Consider the following 16,540-nt stretch of genomic DNA (forward strand, 5'->3'; position numbering starts at 1 on the left):
TTTAGGCCCCTGCACATACACACACACACTCACACACTCACACACACTGTGCCATAACAGAGATCCGTCAGGTTAATAGCGTGTCACACTGTGAGAGATATGGCTGTAATAAAACCTTGGATGCAATCCGACTCAGATTATCAGATTAGAATTCAGAGGCATGTCAGATTGTGGGATGAATGCCTGGTGAATCATAGCGCTAAGAAGTCAAAAATAAATAAATACCAGCAGAGACAGCTCCTGATCTATCTATTCTCATGTTTTTGTTTGTCATATTAAAAACTGTACTGCTGTGAAGGCAGCCCAAAATTTAGAAGAACATCTGCTGTTTGCTTTCTTGTGAGTTCTTTTAATGCTGTCACTCCAGCCTGCACCTGAGAAATCATACTTAACTCAAAATGGTGAAATAGCTCTATCTACTGGTGCAATGAGTGAACTACATCTCCACACACTGAATGGTGTACTCCCCTTAGGGCTGCAACGATTAATCGATTAATTGTCAAGTATTAAATTAATCAGCAACTATTTTGATAATCGGTTTGCGTAATTCTTTAAGAAAAAAAAAAGTCAAAATTCTCTGATTCCAGCTTCTTATATGTGAATATTTCCTGGTTTCTTTACTCCTCTATGACAGTAAACTGAATATCTTTGAGTTGTGGACAAAACAAGACATTTGAGGACATCTGATCACCATTTTCTTACATTTTATAGACCAAACAACTAATCGATTAATTAACGAGAAAATAATCAATGAAAATAATCGTTAGTTGCAGCCCCTATAGTCTGAATGTGTAAAGTCTCGCTGCTTCATTGGATTTCTGTGTGACAAATATGTACTTATTAACACAGTCATTTAAAGGTGATGTGAGTGATATTTGAGATACAGTCCAAACGCAATATCAAAGATGATTTTATTTACATAAATCTCTTTTTAAAACAAAAGGCAAAATTAACAGCTTTTACCTTTTAAAAAGCTTTCAGAACAATCAAACTAATAATAATCCTTCATCGCTGAAACGTGTCAAAAAAGCACAGCTTTCTAATCAAATTAGACCCCATCTCTCTCTTCTCTCATTATCAACAAGAACTTCATGGATTCCTCGCAGCTTAATTACAACAGTAATGAACACGAGTTTGTAGTCAAACCCTTAAGACGTTCAGGCTGTGGAAGTCTAAACAACGTAATACTCGGAGGAGTTGTGCTTGAAATACAAATTCACAATGAAGACCTGTGTAGTCACTGTAGGGATCTGCATTAGCCGAGCTGTACGGTCTGAAAAGGTGAAAACATGGCTCCTAAATGATTTAATTCGTTCTAGTAGTTTTAGATTTTGGATCAGTGTTCAGTAGGACGTCTGCTGCTTGTAGCTCAATCACAGATTGTATGAAATGAGTGTCTTTGCAACCTGTTAACTGCAACAGAAAATGTCTGTAATGGACTTTTCTGCTGATTTTTTTTAGGTCTGGAAATGAATTAATTTATTGAACGTACTCTTCCAGCCCTGAAAAGGGACCCTGAGACTAGAAGCACAGTTTGAGCCTTCAGAGAGGAGCGCTCATCGCCGTCTGTTGCCCAAGTTGGACAGAACGAGAACGCTCCAGTCTGTACCAGTGATTAGAAACAAAAAGGTGCATTTACTGAACGATAATCTGCTCTTACAACATGACTAAAAACCGACACGTAAAACAAATTATGGTACTTTGTTTTTCCTTTGGAAAGAAAGTACTTAAAGTCCATAGTAGACAAAACAAGTGGCACCTTTTCATACTGTGTTTTTGTGACAAAATAATCATTTCACCCACTACATTTTTTTGGAAATACCAGCGCTCGTATTACAAACAGTTTCTAGGTTTAAGACAAGAATTTAACCAAACTAAATACTGATTTATGGGAAAATTTGCATTATTGAAAGAAAAAACTCTCATCTCTTATCCTAATTGAGAAAATGTGCACGTGTTTGTTTTATTATATGTACAATAACGTACACAAATGTAAGCGAGGTCACACAAGAGACCAGTAGTAAGTAATGATAGAGGTATATCAGTGATTACAGTAGCGAGTCACTTTTTTTAATCAGACACACCTCTCAGTTTTTCTCTGGTTGCCGCAGAGTTGATAGAAAACTGCTTCACTCTCCTGCCTTCTTTCTCTCTGTTCACAAACACTCGGTTTGAGTTGGTTAAGGACAAAAATGTGCAACAAACGTGAGCTGTGATCAATCTGAGAGTCGGGATTTGAGAGCACTCGAGGCTGGTTTAGTAAAATAAACATTTCAAGACATGTTTTGAGCAGACACATGACAAAGAAGTTAACCCCCCCGAGACTGTTAACCAATCATTTTTGGCAAAAATAAAAACAGCTGGAGGAAGTAATGACAGCAGGTTTCAAACGGAAGCATACAAAAATGTGTTTTTACGCTCAAAACGTTCTTCAAAAATCCCCAAAACTGACTTGCAGACTGATTAAAGCTTGAATTTGTTTAGTCGCTCCACAGTTTTGTCGTTAATAAACTAACTACCACTCCAGCGTTTCCCCTGTAACACACTGCTAGGGAACATGAACTGCATCGTTAAGACATCGTCTAAACACATTACATGTCGACAGGCACGCATTAACAATCACACACTGGGGCTGCACACGTGACAAAATCTAAACGAAGTCGTGATGTGACTCAAGAAAACACATTTCCACTGCGTGCTCGACAAGGCGGACTTGTATATATACTGTATGTTGCAAAAAATCTCACATTAAAGGGATAATTTGGGTGTTTAGAAGTGGGATTGTGTGAGGTACTTCTCCATAGTCAGTGTATTACCTACAGCAGATGGAGTTTGGAGAAACAGAAAGGAGTACCAGCAAGGGAGCAAAGTAATGTCCTGCTGTGGACGGGGGGCAGCAGCTAAACGCATTTTAGACACCTAAAAGTCAGGACCCCTTAAAATTTTTTATATCAGTTCAAGTGTACGCTATATTTAGAATATTTTCGCCCGTTTATTTTGCCGTCAGACAACTATACAGTCTATGTTTTCCGACAGGGATCTGAAGCTATCTGATCTGCTATCTAATTGAAGATATCTCTGCTCTCGCCAAAGCCACCAGACTCCATTGAGAAAATCAGTCATTTTACCTCACAGACCACAGGAGTTGCTGATCTACTGCTGCCTCGATCGGTTAGTTAGTTAGTGTTATTGTATGACTTTGGTTAGTTTGAATTCACCAAAGTCACACAATAGCAAAAACAAACATTTCATACGTTTTATACACTTTCTGCAATAACACATCTAAAAGCAAAAAAAACATCAGATAGGGGACCCTGGGACCAAATTCTATCAGGCTCTGTGGTCTAATTTGTGTCCATTTAGGGGTCCTTGACATGAAAAAGTTTGGGAACCACCGAACCCTAACCCTAACCCTTAGTACCTCATACAACCACAGTGAGAAACACCCAAACTATCCCTTTAACTTACTGATGTGTATCAGCTTTGAGGCATTGGGAAATAATAAACGGTGCAGAGACAGCCGTGCCCACGTAGCAAGATTTGTATCAAGATCTCCAATAATTTGGGGATAAAATGATATTGATAATAAAATAACTGTATGAGTTTTTGGTCTACATCATGCAGCCCCGGCACGCACACACACACACACACACACACACTCACACATTCACACAGAACGAGAGCAGCAGTTACTCTTTCCACGAGCCCTTATAGAGTAAAACTCAAACTTAAACAAAAAGAAACTAACAAGAAACAAGAGAATGACATCCCTGACATTTTTTCAAGAACAAATTAAGATGCTGTTGTGTTTTATAATTATTTTTAACTTAAATATAATAAAGATATATGTATATTTCTTTTCTATAGATCATTTCCTGTCAGTCCTCGGTGGAGTCTGTGTCATCATTGATATAGTCTTCTTCTACTGGCGTGCTGCCATTCTGAGTCCCCCACTCGTCTTCGTCATACTCTATGCTGTCATTGTCCTCCAGCAGCTCGTTGTCGAGCTCCCCTGGTCCTCCCGCAGCCTGGACGCCGGCTGCCGCTCCATCGGCCGGCAGCTCGGCGTCTGGCTGGTCTTCCCCCGGTGCCGGCGGGGCTGCGGCAGCGACGTCCTGCGGCGCTGCGTAGCCCCCGTTGTTGTTCGAAAAGGCGTCTCTGTCTCGGCTATCGTCCTCTACGTAAACTCTCTGATGGCACATGGGACACGTGTCCTGGATGTAGAGCCACTTCCTCAGGCACAGCGCGTGGAAGTAGTGGTGGCAGGGCGTGATGCGGGCCGAGGTGGCGAACTCCTGGTAACAGATGGCGCACACGTCCTCGATGTCCCTCAGCTGGTCCCCGCGCATCTCCGGCAGGGAGTTGATCTTCTTGACGGCCGTGCGGCGGTTGATGAAGGTCTTCCAGCCGTTCTTGGCCTGCAGGTAGATGTTGAAGTACGCGTGCAGGCACATCATGCAGGCGCGGATCTTGCTGCCCGATTCGAACATCATGGTGTAGGCGCCGTTTCCGAACATGATGACGCCGAACAGGAACTCGATGATGTTGCCTGTGGAGCGCACGTAGTAGACGTAGTCGTCCAGCTTCTCCCACAGGACGTTGGAGAAGCCATCCACCATGAAGAGGCCGTAGACGGTCAGTGACACCACCACCTGGAGGGAGGGAGGGAAACATCAAAACCTGCGCTGAGTGTTTTCTACGTAAGCCGCACAACCATTCTGGTTCAATTTAATAGCTCTTCCTTTAGATAACTACAGCTCTTACAATACTATTACAGCCTCTACCGCCTCCTACAAATGTAAACCACAGATGACTCAGCTTTAAAAGTAGAAAAAACAGCTCGGGGGGAAAGTGGGCGAAAGTCCATCTTCTATACCAGACTAACACACACTGAACCTCACAGACTGATGAGACCTAACAGGAAGTATTCTCCGCCCTCACCTTGAGGCAGAGCTCCACGCAGAAGGCAGTGACGGCGAAGAGCCAGGTGTTGAGGGCGTAGTGGTGCCAGAGGGCGTAGCTGAGCGCCACGGGAAGCACGAAGAGCGCCAGGGACACCAGCAGGACGGGGAAATGGCGGCGAACAGAGGAGACGTGGGAGGCGCTCAGGGACATGAGGACGGGGTCGGTCATGCCGTGGATGAAGTGCAGGATGGCCGTCAGCAGAAGGCACATGTTCCGGCTCAGACGGACCTGCAAATCAAAGCGAGAGAGGCTCTCAGTCACAGATGTAGAAAGCAAAATCATAACCTCTTTTTTGAATGATGAATACAGACTACCGCCGTCTGCTGGTGTGGAGAGTTATTTCCTCTCACGCAGGTGCAGAATGATCGTGCTAACTGGCCGTCAGCTGTAGTCTTTGAGGTGTGTTTGAGTGCAACTTGTTGGCCAATACAAAGGCGACGTGAGTCGACTCAACGGGCAGCCTTCGTCGCCGCTAGTTCTTTAATGTCGGGTTGGTGTGTCTGGGCCTTCAGACTTAAGAAAGTTTAAGACCTATTTAATACTAATTACAAGTTAAAATAAGACTTTAAGCCCCCGTGGCTTAGAGGTTAAGTTAATTTCGATCATGAACCACAACGTCCGCCAGTTAGAGTCCAGCCAGGTACGTTTTCTGCATCTCTCTACTGTCTGTAATAAAGGCTTAAATCATACAGTCATACAGCTCCTGTCTGTACCAGTGATTAGAAACAAAAAGGTACATTTACTGAATGATGTGACGACTCTTCTTCTGGGAACAAAATGACGCCTGCTCTTACAACATGACTAATAACCGACACGTAAAACAAATTATGGTACTTTTTTTCCTTTTGAGAGAAATGCAAGTATTTAAAGGTCATAGTAGTAGTAGACAAAACAAGTGGCACCTTTTCATCCTGTATTTTTGTGATATTTACCGAGAAACAATCATTTCATCTGCTACATTTTTTTGGGAATACCAGCACTTTCATTACAAACAACAATTTTGGGGAATTTAACCAAACTAAATACTGATTTATGTGAAGAAAAATGTGGAAATTGTCATCATTGAAAGAAAAAAAACTCTTCTCTTCTCTCCTAATTGAGAAAGTGTGCAAGTGTCGTACAATCAGTATAGGTAAAACACACCCTGGAAACAAAATGAGAAAATAATAATAAATCAACTAGGCCACATTCAAGGAGGTTACTGTGTTGTATACTGTAGTAAAAACAGGTATTTCAGAGGCTTTAAGAAGCCCTTGTTACTGGTGCTTTGGAGGGCAAAGTGGAGAAAGTCAAAATGACAATAATGGAGGAAAGCAAATAGAGAAGAGTAAACAAAGAAGGTGAAGGTTCAGAAACACATCCAGCATCTAATCAGAAGCTTCTGCTGTCTGCTTCAACAAGTTGTGTCCATGATCCCTTTCTACATCCACTAATTACACCCGAGTCAGTAATCAACCTGTCAATCAACCAGAGAGCTGGAGGCATGAGTCCTGCAGTAACGTACCAGGCGTTCCTCGGGGTCAAGGCTGCTGAGGCCCGTCTGCAGAGCCAGGATGAAGAACAGAACAGGCGCTACGAAGCCTAAACGCTTGTCCTCCTCCTCCGTCGAACCTGAGGGGTCAAAACGAGACACTAAAATCCAGGAGCATTCTTCTTATAGCCAGTATGTATAGCAGATTAAAAACACACACACACACACACACACACACACTCGTACCTATGAAGGCCAGGATGCTGAGGCCGAGGTAGTGCGCGACAGAGGAGATAACGGCGCTCATCCCCAGCACGGTGAGCGTGGAATCACATCCGGAGATGATCAGGTTACTGGTCAGATCCCAGAACACGTCCCAGCTCAGCAGGTAACCCTGAAAACAGAGCAGTCACGCTTTTTTGGGGGCATTTTTTACCTTTGCCCCTTAAATTCTGGTTCCAACAATCACACTTTCGGTTTATAGATGTGTAACATCTCCCACGGCAACGACATACAAAAACATATTTATTACTACTGTCTACAGCAGCCAGGCAAAAACAATGTTGTAAATGAAACACCCTAGACTGAATTGTTCTGGTCTCACCTGCGAGTCTGAGCTCCCGTCTGTGCCACCGCCTGTGGCGTCTCCGCTCTCCCTTCTCACCGCCCGCACCACGTAGACCAGGATCAGCGCCTGGGCAGTGACCCGGGTCAGCCAGAACAACCGCAGCACATCAGGGAATCTGATTCTCTTCCACGTGTCCTCTAGCAGCAGCTGAAGCCCGTAGATCCGGTACATGTGCCGTACGAGCAGGTAGACGTACCGGCACGAGTAGTAAAACCATTTGAGCCTCATGGCCAGGCACACAGCCGTGTTGAGAGCCAGCGCCAGGCCCGAGAACACGGCCACCAGCTGCCTGACGTCTGCAGGCAGCTCAATCATCAGCCCCCACAGAGGGATCATGATGTCCAGGACCACCAGCGCGGCAAACACCGACTGGAGGTTGAGAAGGAACACGTAGCCCACGCCAAAAACTAGCTGGACTGCGGCCATGCCCAGCCACAGCGTCGGCCCGTTTCTGGGCAGCAGTCTGAACCCAAGTGCCGCCTTGTAGTAGGCGCTGTAGAAGTCTATGTGGGAGGTGGCGTAGTAGTTGATGAGGACCGCTGCCATGCCGAGGAGAACAGCAAAGAAGAGCGTGTAGAACTTGAACAAGGCTTTCTGGGAGAGCAGCAGCACCATGCTGGAGATGAGGACACCTGAGACACAACAGAGACACAGTTCAGCAAAGATGAACGATAAAGTGATTCAACTACTTCCTATTAGACAGACTAGAAAATGAACAGAAGACTATTGTTGATCGTAGCTTGTAAGTTTGTCTGATAAACAATATTAAGTGTTGTGGATTTTCAGGTGAAGAATGTGAACATGGAGAGAGAGAGAGAACGGCACGAGTGCCCGAAATACAAACAAGATTACGAGGAAAACAATCAGCTTGTTGCAGCGTGATAATCCGGACAAGTCAAAGATAGAACAAGCAACAAGGCAAATAGAGGGAGAGAAAGAGTCAACGATTTCATTGAATAAAACCTGAGCTAAATGCAGTACCTGTGAGGGTTTCTAGACAATATCTGTTATTGTTTTGTGTTGTTAATTAATTTCCAAAAATAAATATATACACACATTTTTATAAAGCAAGCATATCATATAAAATCTTTAAAAAGAAAATTGCGATACATTGGTAAATTGATTTTTTTCCCACCCCTAGGGTTTTCTTATAAATACACTGTTATTCTTTATTCATGTACTTCAAGGCCTTTTACACAAAATGGCCTTGAGCTGTAACAGAACAGTCGGTGTCTGAGCAGAGACCAGCCAGAGATATTAAACTGAACACAGCAGCAGTCTATTAAAAGCATCGACTGAAGAGGTGTTATGTAGTTTTTGCATTATATAACTTTAAGTTATATAATGTATACTGGCGTGGACTGTCTCTTTGTCACCTGACTTTTTTCCCCGCCGCTTGTTGCCACCTTGACCTTAGGCCCCTTACAATGTTAACTTCTAACTGAGAAGCTTTAGTCAAGGACAGTGTTAACACTGGATCAGCTTTGTAAAGAGTACATTGATTAAATAGACCTCCTAGTTGTTAAAGGGGTGTTTGTGGATGTCTTCATTTGAATTTATTCAAATACTAGTTTGTTTGTATCGCCCTTGAACACTTTACCAAAGTGTTTTTGTTTTATTTCAGGTAAACAGTCTTCGGTTTACATGCTGGTACTAAACATAAAAACAAACTTGGGTTGAAGAAACATGAGACTGTTGGCTGACCCACTTATTTGGCCCCTTGCCTCTTCAAACCGGTGGACTTTCATGGTGCCTGAACTGTTCAAAGGTCTACAAACTGTACAAACGGAGAGTTATGTAAGCTGGTAGTTGTTTGTCTGTGTATAATGTTTTCTGCTAGTGACTGGAGAGAAGCTTTACCACATTATTCTTTGTGGGGTCCGCTGTGGTTACTGAAAAGCTTAAGCTATGTCTGACAAGCGCCACAAATATCTTTGAAACTATTTGTCATAAATCACATGATATAATAATTAAAATGTTATTTCAAATGAGGTTTTTATGAGCTATAACAGGTGTATCTGTAAAAGAAAACTGAAGGCAGATCAGACTTGAGTTTGACATCATGATTTCTGCCATTTTGTTCTCTACTAATATGAGATATAAGGGATAATAACTTGATGGTTATTAGAAGTGAAATGATTAGTTGATTGATCGATTAGTCCATTGACAGAAAATTACAACAATTTAGATAATCTGTTAATCACTTCCAATCATTTTAAAAGCAAACAAATCAAAACATTCAATGGTTTTAGCTTTGAAAATGTGAATATTTTCTGGTTTTCTTGGTCTTCTGTGATATTAAACTGAATATATTTGAGTTTTGGACTTTCAGTCAGACAAAACAAGACATGCAAGTCAGTCAACCTGGGGTTTGGGAACTTGTGATGGCCAGTTTTCATTATTTTCTAACATTTTATGGACCAAATGATAAAATCAAGAATGAAATGAAGATAATGGTTGCAGCCCTACTGGTATGCCTACATCAAGTGAGTTCAGACCTTGGTTTTAGATAAGATAACAGCTTCCTGGGCAATGTTACAGAGGAGAACCTGCACTATATTCAGTTTTGACAGTTTTTCTTCATCTCCTTGTATTTTTATATCTGGTATTTTTTTTTGTACTTTGAACTTTGTACTACTAACTTTACTGCCTTTTTACTAACATGTTTTGCACTATGGAACTGTGATGCTGGAAACTTGAATTTCCCTCGGGAACAATAAATTTACTATCTATCTATCTATCTATCTATCTATCTATCCATCTATCTATCTACCTACCTACCTACCTATCTATCTATCTATCTACATACTTAACTACCTACCTACCTATCTATCTACCTACCTACCTACCTATCCATCTATCTACCTACCTATCTATCTACCTATCTATCTACCTACCTACCTACCTACCTATCCATCTATCTACCTACCTATCTATCTACCTATCTATCTACCTACCTACCTACCTACCTATCCATCTATCTACCTACCTACCTACCCACCTATCTATTCATCTACATACTTAACTACCTACCTACCTATCTATCTATCTACCTACCTACCTATCTATCCACCCACCTATCTATCTATCCATCTACCTACCTACCTACCTACCTATCCATCTATCTAACACCTGTGATGAAACAACAACAACAACCTGCCGTTAGTGGTCAGCCAGCTAGACAGCTTGCTGCTAGCATCAAATCAGACTGAATGAGGTTGGAGAAAAACTAGTTAAGCACCGTGTCAGACAAGCCCGGCTTGTATTGATGTTACTGCTGGAGTCTAAATCAGCTTTAGTCGGTGACAGGTGACAGGTGAGCTCCTTCACTCTGCTCTCTGACGTCACATGGCGCAGCGTCACTTAGCCAGCTAGCAGTCAGTTAGCTGTCAGCTGGTTCCTGGTTGTTGTTGTTTACATCACCTTTAAGCTTTAAACCGTAATACAGTAACTCACCCGTGACTCTGAGCAGCACCTTGCCCACCGCCCCGGCCCAGCCCGACCCCGGGTCATAGTAGGAGTTGAAGATGGCGTCGATGATAAAGATAGAAGGAACTCTGAGAGAAACGTCGAGCAGCGCCACGGCCTGCTGGCTCAGCCGGGCTGGAGACGACGCCATGCGGCTACAGCGGAGAGGCTGGACGGCTACCGGCCTGGAGAGTCCTGGTTATACATCCAGCACTAACATAAAGTCCCGTCTTCTCCTCCAGCAGCTCCGGTCTCCGTCTATCTGCGAGCTGTGAACCTGTCCGCCATGTCCGCACAGATCAACCTCCTGTTGCTGCTTCTTCTTCTCTTTAACGTCGAGTTGTTTATCATCCGGAGTGTTAGTTATCACCACCAACCGGTTACTCTCCACTCCTCCTCAGAATACCTTTGAAATGGCCATTTCCCTGCTGCTTTGGTTGCTTTGGGAACACCGGAGAAGTTACCAGACTGTTGGTTCTGACGTGACGTAACGTGACGTGACTTAACGTGACGTGTGCTGACGTGACGTAAGATCCGGCGTCAGAGGGTGTGGCAGCTGACGTAGCATTTGAACACTGATAATAAATAAATCTCACCCTTTTTTATTTTTATGCCAAAACACATTAAGATATATAAATAATGTCAGGAAATAAACTGGGACACATTTAGAATGTGTAGCATTTGAATAATGATAATAAATAAATCTCACCCTTTCTTTATTTTTGTTAGTAACACAAGTTATGGCAAAACACATTAAAGATACATAATTTCTTGTGCATTTCAGTATTAGGGAAAGATACTTTAAATTAAGTCAACTTGCTGATGACACTACATTATTCTTAAAAGATAAAAATGAGATTAAAAAAGCAGTGTGTTGAAGAATTTAGTGGGGTTTAAAATTGAATTTGAATGGCCATTTTCCTGCTGCTTTGGTTGCTTTGGGAACACCATAGAAGTTACCAGACTGTTGGTTCTGACGTTGACGTGACGTGACGTAAGTTCCGGCATCAGAAGGTCAAGCAGCTGACGTAGCATTTGAACACTGATAATAAATAAATCTCACCCTTTTTTATTTTTATGCCAAAACACATTAAGATATATAAATAATGTCAGGAAATAAACTGGGACATATTTAGAATGTGTAGCATTTGAATAATGATAATAAATAAATCTCACCCTTTCTTTATTTTTGTTAGTAACACAAGTTATGACAAAAACACATTAAAGATACATAATTTCTTGTGCATTTCAGTATTAGGGAAAGATACTTTAAATTAAGTCAACCTGCTGATGACACTACATTATTCTTAAAAGATAAAAATGAGATTAAAAAAGCAGTGTGTCTAAAATTTAATTTTAATGGCCATTTTCCTGCTGCTTTGGTTGCTTTGGGAACACCGTAGAGGTTACCAGACTGTTGGTTCTGACGTGACGTGACGTGACGTGGCTTGATGTCATATGACGTAAGTTCCGGCGTCAGAGGGTGTGGCAGCTGACGTAGCATTTGAACACTGACAATTTGGTCATTTACTTTTAATAAATCTCACCTTTTTTATTTTTGTTGGTAACACAACATTAAGATAAATAATGTATTGGGCATTTCAGTATCAGGGAAAGATACTTTAAATTAAGGGTCTCATATTATGCTCATCTCCAGGTTCATAGATGTATTTTAATGTTGTGCTAGAACATGTTTAACCATATATATATATGTTTAAAAGACATGGAAAAGTGCATTTTGCATAATAGGTGACCTTTAAGTCACTGATGACACTACATTATTTCTTAAAAGATAAAAATGAGATTAAAAAAGCAGTGTGGCCAAGAATTTAGTGGGGTCTCTTATTCTCACTTAAGGAATGTGATATTACAGATATGGTTATTTATTATCTTATAAAGAATTTCTTCAATTCAAAATGCCGGTAAAACCAAAGGAGTAAGTTCCGGGGTCAGAGGGTGTGGCAGCTGACGTAGCATTTGAGTACTGACCGGCGTGACAATAAACATCTTGTATCTTGAATGTTTTCTTATTTGATGATATACAGTGGGAGAAAGCTTGGAAAATTTGTGATAAATACTGTATCAATAGCAAACTTAAGTTATTAAATGAATATAATTTGATACATATAAACTAAACTCTGGCATTGTGAAATGTAAATGTAAGTATTTTTGTTTTGTCTTCTTTTTGTTGTTTTTTAATTCTCTATCAGTTTGTACCTCTGTAAATGAGCATGTGTACAATAAAGAAAGCATTAAAAAATAAAAAATAAAGCTGACATAGTATTTTGCAAAACTCTAAAATAATATAAAAACAAACAAAAAAAGGCTATCTACACAAGTAACTGTTATAATAGCAGTTTTGGAAACATTTTAAATCAAATCTGCTATTATGCAGTTCTATTTTTGTCTTTTCTTTTTTATACTTTCCATTCATGTTGTTTAACACTATTTGTATAAATTGAATGTCCTAATGTCTTGAATAGAAAAAGCCGATATGCAAATGTTAACGAGTTTGTTAAAGTTCATGTTTTTATTAAGTTATACATGATAACTGATATATTTGTGCAGACAGTACTTTAAAATGGTTTTACATTCTTAATAGAATTCACATAGATCGAATTATGTTAAAAACATAGTTTGAGTGTAAGGAGTGTAAACTTGAGGCAGACCTTAAAATAATTGCTTAATTTTTATGGCAAAACAGTCGAAAAAAACAATAGGAACTTAATTTATAGGTACATGAAATACAGACAATTATTTAAGAATGAAGGAAAAACCCATGATTGTTTTTATTTCAGAAGAAGACTGATCAGAAGTTATTTGACTTTTCAAAAATTGGCAAATAGAGTTTTATCATTCAGACCGACACACACACACACACACACACACATTCATAAAGGTCTCCTGAAGGTTTAAAGTGCTTCATCATCAGCTGGAGCTGAAGAAGACTTTGATGGTGTTGTTGTAGATTGTGTTGGCCAGCTCCAGCGGGTCCTCTTCCCTCGCTGCTGCCATCACCTCTAGAACTTGTCTGGAAGAGACAAATAGTGAAATCTAAACGTCAGCTGTTAAAATGATTGATTGAAAAACGTTGATGTTTGCTCGCCTTTAAATATCCACTGAGTTCGACAGAGAATCTACCCTCAAACTTCATTACTCACATGATGTGACAGGGCTCGTTCCTGTCCTTCATACAGTGACCCGCCTCCCATTTCTTCTTCGTGGGGAATGTAGTTTTAACATATTTGGAGCCTGCATGCGTGTTCTTCACGCCGCACCACGGAGCATCTGGGAAGGAACAGGTAGGTATTAATGCATGAATAAATGAATAAATGTAACAGTTAAAATGGCAATGCAATGCACTAGATATTTTTTCATTTTATTTCATGTAATGATGAGGCCATAAATCACAGCATGTTGGACGTTGGACAACTGTGATAGAACGTCAATGACGTGCTGAAAAGAATTAAATCTGATGTTGTGAAACAATAATTCTGGAGCAATTTAACTGGAATATCAGGAACATTTGACTTTATGCTTCTGTATATGCTTTTCTTGAACATTTCAATGGCCACCGTTAGTCAAATACCAACTCACCTGTTTCTATCATGAGTCTCTCAGTGGGGATAGACTTCATGGCTTCAATATTGGCCTCTGTTTTCAAGGAACTGAAAAATAGAATTAACGATAAACGCTGTTTAAGTTGCAGTGTTGTTAAAAAGTCAGTGTGTGGGATTTGGCAGCATCTAGTGGTGAGGAATTATTCTTATTTTCAGGTGATTATACACAAAAGAAAACATACTTCTTAATATTATATTTCATTTTTGCCAATAGATCCCCCGAAATGTTACACACTGTTCCTTTATTATGCACCTAATAATGAAATTATCTTTAGTCATCTTAACTTAAAAAACAAAAACAAACGATAGAATAAAAAACTAAAACTGCATATTGTACGAGTCATGTTGCTCCAGGAGATTTAAATCCAATTCAATTTATTTTTATATAGCTTTAAATCATAACAGAAGTTATCTCAAGACTCTTTCCCTATAGAGCAGGTCTAGACCGTACTCTATAAATACAGAGTACGTTCAAACTCTTCCTTTCATTGAAGTTTGGGCTGGTTGAGTTACATTTGTCCTCCATATCATTAAAGTTAGCAGCTGCAGAGTTTTGTCTTTTTTATTTTATTTTAGGGATGACATCATTTATTGAACACTGACTGTGAAATATCAATACTACTCAGGTGTTGTTCATACTGTGCAATATTCATTCTCACTGTGCAATATCATTTTTCCACTTGTACAATTGTATTAATAGTCAATACTGTTTATATTGTTCCTATAATTATATTTCCTTCTATCTAAATTGTTCATATTTTGTTTCACTTTTGTTTTGCTTTTTGCACCGTGTTGTATCTTGTTTTAACCGATGCTTTTAGTTTTTTTGCACTATCCCCTTTGCTGCTGTACACTGCAAATTTCCCCACTGTGGGACTAATAAAGTAATATCTTATCTTATCTGATCTGCTCTGAACAAATTCTACATAGATTCACAAGCTTCAAGCCAATAGTTTGTTGCATCTTGATTTCTAGATCAAAATCACAACATGTCGTCCTGTCGGCTCCACAGTCCGTCTCTGGTCGGCTCTAATCAAACACTTTCCTTGTGTTTTAGATCGGTGGTAAGTAAAGTTAGACTGGATGTGGAACTGAGTCCACATGTGGTTCATGTCGGGTCTTTGGGTTCATCAGCTCAAAAACAAAAATCCTCTCACCATCCATTTATTCCAATGTGGAGGTCCAGGTCTATGAGGGCGGCAGCGTCGTCTGCCGTCCCATCAAATGAGTGGACCTGAAGGAAAAGTTACAGCTGGATCAGGATCTGATCTCCAACTGTAGCACATCCATATCTCTGTTAACTCCTTCCAGATGTTTCCCCCCTCTGTTTCTTTAAATAAAAATTACATTTGTGGCAAATGATCATTCCAGTGAATTACGTTTCCGGTTGTTCAAATGTGAAAACAACGTTTTACAAATAGTCGTAATGAACGAAGATGATTAAGATCCTTCAGCGGTAGCAAAACAGTAACATGATTTTACAGGAGTACAGATTTTACTGCAACACGTGTCTATTAAATGCATCACTTCCTGTAAACTGGAGCTTTCCCAGGACCCCCACAATGCAATGCACAATGGAAATGGGAGTAGTTAAATATTGGAAAATTTAAAAACTTGGATATAAAACAATAATTTCAGTAATAAATCAAAGTTGTAGTTTGATTCCCTGCTAGTGCAAAATGTTACCGTGTCAAACAGTTCACTTTTGAAGATCAGTATACTTTAGAGGACTCGAATGAAACTAATGTCCTCACCACTCCTCCAACACATCGGTCTCGATTTCTCTTCATGATGTCTGTCAAAGAGAGACACAGAAACAGTCAAATGCTTTGGATAAAACCCAGACCAGGTCCTGGGTGCACGAACCTACCGATGAACTCCTGATGGGAGTTCCTGCAGTGGAGGAACATGGGCAGCTTGGTCTCCTCTGCCAGCTCAAACTGCTTCTCAAAGTATCTGTTACAGACCAGAAAGAGCAAACAGAGGAAAGACTGTATTTACTGTTATAGAGAAGACGTGAAACTAGCGATTGAGACCATAAACTCATGTTTACAATGTTTACTGAGGTAATAAATCAAGTGAGAAGTAGGCTCATTTTCACATAGACTTCTATACAACCAGACTTCTTTTTGCAACCAGAGGAGTCGCCCCCTGCTGGCTGTTAGAAAGAATGCAAGTTTAAGGCGCTTCAGCATTGGCTTCACTTTTCAGACCCGGAGGTCGCCCACTGGGTGCACCTTTGCAAAGGTAGCTCTCTCCGCTGTGGGCGATATATTCTAACGAGCCTGCATGCGACATAGGAAGGGGAGACAAAGCTGAATGGCTTTTTGAATCACATGTTTTCTGATCTAAGAAGCCCACAAAAACTAACTAACTGGGTTGTCTTAT

The 16,540-nt window shown here is 40.6% G+C and overlaps 2 protein-coding genes across 3 annotated transcripts in view; both read right to left on the reverse strand.

The window, feature by feature from the left end:
• Positions 1-894: 894 nt before the first annotated feature.
• rnf139 (ring finger protein 139) lies at positions 895-11,032 on the reverse strand. Its single transcript, XM_037794783.1, has 6 exons — positions 10,521-11,032; positions 7,041-7,696; positions 6,683-6,830; positions 6,470-6,576; positions 4,942-5,193; positions 895-4,652 (listed from the first exon to the last, which is right to left on the reverse strand). The coding sequence occupies exons 1-6, from the start codon at positions 10,681-10,683 to the stop codon at positions 3,879-3,881; spliced, it is 2,100 nt and encodes a 699-aa protein (XP_037650711.1). The 5' UTR covers positions 10,684-11,032; the 3' UTR covers positions 895-3,878.
• tatdn1 (TatD DNase domain containing 1) overlaps positions 6,649-16,540 on the reverse strand; it is a 16,045-nt gene continuing 6,153 nt past the window's right edge. The window contains exons 7-13 of one of the 2 annotated variants that reach the window (XR_005210270.1): positions 16,023-16,108; positions 15,907-15,947; positions 15,310-15,386; positions 14,130-14,200; positions 13,694-13,820; positions 13,398-13,563; positions 6,649-6,676 (exon numbers count right to left, since the gene is read on the reverse strand). Coding sequence is in view for 1 of the 2 variants with exons in the window: in XM_037794784.1 (XP_037650712.1) it covers positions 13,461-13,563; positions 13,694-13,820; positions 14,130-14,200; positions 15,310-15,386; positions 15,907-15,947; positions 16,023-16,108 (505 nt within the window). In the remaining variant the exon portion in view is untranslated. Of the gene's footprint in view, positions 6,677-13,046; positions 13,564-13,693; positions 13,821-14,129; positions 14,201-15,309; positions 15,387-15,906; positions 15,948-16,022; positions 16,109-16,540 lie in introns of those variants that run through there. The other variant, XM_037794784.1, reaches the window with a different exon arrangement.

Source organism: Sebastes umbrosus, chromosome 15 (genome assembly GCF_015220745.1).
Source record: "Sebastes umbrosus isolate fSebUmb1 chromosome 15, fSebUmb1.pri, whole genome shotgun sequence".
NCBI lineage: Eukaryota > Metazoa > Chordata > Actinopteri > Perciformes > Sebastidae > Sebastes > Sebastes umbrosus.

What these genes read in the sequence shown, in the direction of transcription:
- rnf139 (XM_037794783.1), bottom strand. Translation starts at nt 10,683, where the DNA reads ATGGCGTCGTCTCCAGCCCGGCTGAGCCAGCAGGCCGTGGCGCTGCTC. An exon ending in ACGGGAGCTCAGACTCGCAG is followed by an intron (nt 6,831 to 7,040) that starts GTGAGACCAGAA and finishes CTCTGTTTTCAG; the next exon opens with GGTTACCTGCTGAGCTGGGA. An exon ending in TTGACCCCGAGGAACGCCTG is followed by an intron (nt 5,194 to 6,469) that starts GTACGTTACTGC and finishes TTTGATTTGCAG; the next exon opens with GTCCGTCTGAGCCGGAACAT.